The sequence below is a fragment of the Sesamum indicum genome, linkage group LG1 (genome assembly GCF_000512975.1).
Source record: "Sesamum indicum cultivar Zhongzhi No. 13 linkage group LG1, S_indicum_v1.0, whole genome shotgun sequence".
NCBI lineage: Eukaryota > Viridiplantae > Streptophyta > Magnoliopsida > Lamiales > Pedaliaceae > Sesamum > Sesamum indicum.
Genome location: NC_026145.1, coordinates 5,009,406 through 5,014,275, shown reverse-complemented (window position 1 = coordinate 5,014,275; position 4,870 = coordinate 5,009,406). Strand labels below are relative to the sequence as shown.

Here is a 4,870-nt window from a genome sequence, read left to right as displayed (position 1 = left end):
CTACAATTTAACTTTACACTTAATATAAAGAATTTATTTTTATAATGATCTTCCGATGTGGGACTCTAACACTCCAATATCCTTGTATCCTTATCAAAGCACACAACACACTCATCCTTTTTTAATATGGGACAACAAACTTTTTTTTTTTCTTCTAAGTCTAATCTATGAAATACCATTGAATTGACATTCAATGTTTATTGTTATAAATTAGTAATTGATAATGTCAATTACAACAAGTAAAAATGTGTATTAATTCATGAACAAAAGGAAAAAACGCAAATAAATAAGGAAAAACCGCAAGCAACTCCCTTGTAATATTAAAAATGAGTAAATTACCCCTTATGAAAAAACAAATAGTGATTTATCTCCCTGTATTTTTTAAAATACAACAATTTACCCCCTTACAATTTTTAAAATGAAGCAATATACCTCCCTGTATAAGAGAGGTAAATTGCTTCATTTTAAAAAGTATAGGGGGATAAATTGCTATATTTTTTTATAGATGGATAATATACCCATTTTCAATATCACAGGGGATAAATTGCTATTCACCCTTTAATAATAATTTGTATGTCTCAACTGTCCATATTTATTAAAGGAGTTGGAGGTCAAAAGAAGAATTGTTAGGTGTAGCAAACTCTCAAAGTTGCTACTCCAACTATGATGCTTGTGGACAGCAGATAACAGAGTATAACTCCAGGACTATCGGCCCCCTCCTTCTACTACTAGTCCTATTACTTGCTTTTCTTTTTGTTTTCCTTATACATACATAATACTATTAAAAACATACTAAGTAGTTATATCAAAATTATCAATATCCATACGTGGTTTAGGGTAATCTCCTTAAGATTAGAACTTATACCCTTAGTTTAATTTTAAATTGCACACATTGTGATCTTATATGATTAAAATCTTAATATGTATGAATTCACCATTACCAACCGACGATATTAAGATATAAGGTTCACGTGAAATCATATAATTAAAAAAAATTATAAATAGTTGCTCTTCATGACTCATATATAATTTTTCCTGACCTAATATTTATTACGATTTTAAATCTTTCACCTTTATTTTGTATCTAACTTAGGCATTGACAGATTATAATCTGAACCTTCTTTTTGCATCTAACCTAAAAATAGTAATATTAATATATAATATTAACAATAATTCTTATTTTGTCACAATATAATCTTAAGAAATATAACAAGAATTGAATTTAAATTATCACAATTGATAGTTACTTCTTAGGAAAATTGCAATTTTAATATATTAAGTATGTGGTTTGGCAATTGTATCGTGTTGTTTCACAAATTAAGGACAAAGATGGGCAAAAATTCCTAAAAATAGCGGGAAAAGTGAACCTGCTTATATTAATCACCTGCACTTTTTTCGATCATTTTAGCAAATCTCAGCTATATTTGTCATCAATGTGTGAAATTTTTAAAAGGGATAATTTTACTGTGCCGAAGAATTACATTGAGTATTTATTTCCATCCAACAAATAGATCACTGCATTAGAAAATGCATCGAATTTGTTGACATTAATAAAAAATTAAATAAAAATTCATATTTACCCTCAACTAACTTATTACGATTTATAATTGATCAAATAAATCTTTTTTGAACAAATCACATTTATACATCTTCATACCCTAATGCATGTAAGGAGGTACATCTTTACCTTTATAATGGTAGTTTTGTTAGGAAAAAATTTGTTTTACCTATAATAAATCAGTAATAAGTCAAGAATAACTATAAATTTTCATTCAATATTTTTTTGCTAATTTAAAAAATTTTGTAAATTTTTACTGACAAATAAATCTATTTATTTGATAAAAACAAATATGAGGAGTACAAAATATAGTTTTGCTGATCTTAAAGAGTTTATGTATAATTATACTAAATTTTAATTAAAAAAGACCATATAATTATTCTTTCTACAATTACATAATAAAATTTCCAAAGTAAATTCATGGAAGACTTAAAAATTACCAACCACTTGCTTTTTCTTTTGTCCAATAGGCCAACCACTTAAAGAACCAAAATATTACAATTTCCCCTGTATCTCCACCAAACCACAAAGAAAACAACCATCGGCAACTCTTCTCGTGCCTCCACTCTCCAGTCAAAATACACAACATACTTGCCATTTTCCTTGTCCCTTTCTTACCAAATTATTACGAACATTTAAGTAGGTCTCAGGTCTGCCCTTTACACCCACCTCTACAAATATACAACCTTAATCCAAGAATGCAACAAACCTCAGAAAAACACAAACTCCGAACTCACTGCTAGCTCTTCTATTTCTTTAACTACATCAGAAGATCAAGAAAATGGTTTCTCCTATGGCTCCAAGCCCACGGGTCGAAATCTTGGCCCGAAGTGGAATCAACACTATCCCAAAAGAGTACGTGAGGCCCGAAGAAGAGCTGAAAAGCATAGGCGATATTTTCGCTGAAGAGAAGAGCATGGACGGGCCGCAGGTGCCCACGATTGACTTAGAAGCCATTAACTCGGATGACGAAGAAATGCGTAAGAAATGCCACGAGGAGCTAAAGCAAGCGGCGATGGAGTGGGGGGTGATGCACCTGATCAACCATGGAATACCGAAGGAACTCGTGAATCGGGTCAAGGTTGCGGGCCGGGAGTTTTTTGAGCTGCCGGTGGAGGAGAAGGAGAAGTACGCCAACGATCAGGAGGCGGGGAACGTGCAGGGCTACGGCAGCAAGCTGGCGAACAACGCCAGTGGGCAGCTGGAGTGGGAGGACTACTTTTTCCACTGTGTTTTTCCGGAGGAGAAGAGGGACTTGTCCATTTGGCCCAAGAATCCGGCTGATTATATGTGAGTGATGACTGCTAATTTCTTGATATATATATATATATGTATGATGCATTTAGATGTATTTTTAATCCCACAACTTAGATCTTTTGTTATTTCCGCTTTTTATTATTTAAAATAGCATTTTGGTCCTACAACTTTTTAATTTTAATTATTTTAGTTCTTTCTTTTTTTTTTTTTTATCGGAGTTCACATTTCTAGCCGAAAAACTACATATACATCTCATATAACTTTTTTAAATTGGGTTATATTGGCTTATTTTTTCCAAAATTTTAGTTCTTTAACTTTTTATTATAGCATTTTAATCCTATATTTCTTAATTTTATCAATTTCGGTCTTTAATTTTTTGGTCGTAGTTCACCTCCATTAACAAGAAGGTGAACTCCAACGTAAAAAGGACTTATATCTTGAAAACTAAAAAAATATAGGACCAAAATGCCAAGTGACATAAATTATGGAACCAAAAATGCATTTAATCCTATATGGCTAGTAGAATAATTTCTTACTCTTAATTTTAGTTAGTTAAGATCTTAATATTAATTAGACTATTCTACTGTTTAGTAGTTTAAATTTTTAGATGAAGTGATCCTTCAACACGATTTCAGAGTCAGGCCAATCAAAAGGTTTGATTCGAATCTCGTTGCTAATTATTTATTAAAACAAAATGTATGCGGATTGAAAGTGAGAGTTCGTTAAGATTATAGGACTATTTTCAAGAATCTCATAAATAATGTGATTGAAAATATATACAAGCCTAAGTTATGGCCAAAAAAATAATTTTTCCTTTCAAGTATATTTGTGCCCATAAATATTTGACCGTTTAATTTGCATACTAACACTCTACAGCAAATGTAACACTTAATCATGATTAATTACTATGGTTAAAAATAAATAGCCGTAACATATAGTCATTGATTATTGCTATGCAGCAGATGTTGGTCGTGGTCTTCGTGAGGGTGCCTAAAACATTTGCTATGACTCTTAACTGTTGTTAAAATATGTCTCATGGTTAAAAGTAATGAGAAATAATTTTTATGATGGAAAAAGTATGTTTTTACATCGATTTTATTTAACTATGGTTTATAACAGTAATCGACAATGAATATTAGTCCATAATCATTAAAATTGTAGTCAATAATTATTTTTTTATTAGCGACATAATGACAATTTTAATTGCTCCTAAATCCTCATAATAGATCTTCTTAATAAGACTCATGATGATGATCTCAATTTATCCAATGCCAATTGAATTTCAGTCCTGCTACAAGTGAGTATGCAAAGCAGATAAGAGCCTTAGCCACCAAGGTACTGTCAGTCCTCTCCCTAGGGCTAGGACTTGAACATGACAGACTAGAAAAAGAAATTGGTGGTATGGAGGACCTCACCCTCCAAATGAAGATCAACTATTACCCAAAATGCCCTCAGCCGGAGCTCGCCCTTGGTGTCGAAGCTCACACCGATGTTAGTGCCCTCACCTTTATCCTCCACAACATGGTTCCAGGCCTCCAGCTCTTCTACAAGGGCAATTGGGTGACGGCAAAATGCGTTCCCAATTCCATTATCATGCACGTAGGCGACACTGTTGAGATCCTTAGCAATGGTAGGTACAAGAGTATTCTTCATCGAGGATTGGTGAATAAGGAGAAGGTTAGAGTTTCTTGGGCAGTCTTCTGTGAGCCACCTAAGGAGAAAATCATCCTCAGGCCGCTCCCGGAGACAGTGTCTGAGGCCGAACCACCGTGCTTTCCACCGCGCACGTTTGCTCAACATATCAAGCACAAGCTCTTCAAGAAGAGTGGTGATGAGGATTCTCTTGATGGGAAGAAATCAAGTCATTAATCTGGTTGATTACTTAATCCTAGGGATGAATAAATGTTTGAATATTAATTTTGAGCTTTTTATAAAAAAATATGTTCTTAATGTTAAAAAATTATCCTGATAATTTTTTGTAATCGTATTTTATATTATAAATTCTCTTGTAACAATTCAATCTTTTTAGATATTATGCAATCTATATATCCTTGC

The 4,870-nt window shown here is 32.6% G+C and overlaps 1 protein-coding gene across 1 annotated transcript; it reads left to right on the top strand.

Moving 5' to 3' along the window:
* Positions 2,015-4,870, top strand: LOC105156784 (leucoanthocyanidin dioxygenase-like). Its single transcript, XM_011073005.2, has 2 exons — positions 2,015-2,848; positions 4,102-4,870. The coding sequence occupies exons 1-2, from the start codon at positions 2,340-2,342 to the stop codon at positions 4,682-4,684; spliced, it is 1,092 nt and encodes a 363-aa protein (XP_011071307.1). The 5' UTR covers positions 2,015-2,339; the 3' UTR covers positions 4,685-4,870.

Excerpts from the sequence above, each read along its gene's own strand:
- LOC105156784 (XM_011073005.2), top strand. The coding sequence starts at position 2,340 with ATGGTTTCTCCTATGGCTCCAAGCCCACGGGTCGAAATCTTGGCCCGA. Across the intron at positions 2,849-4,101 it reads AAGAATCCGGCTGATTATAT|TCCTGCTACAAGTGAGTATG; the intron begins GTGAGTGATGAC and ends ATTGAATTTCAG.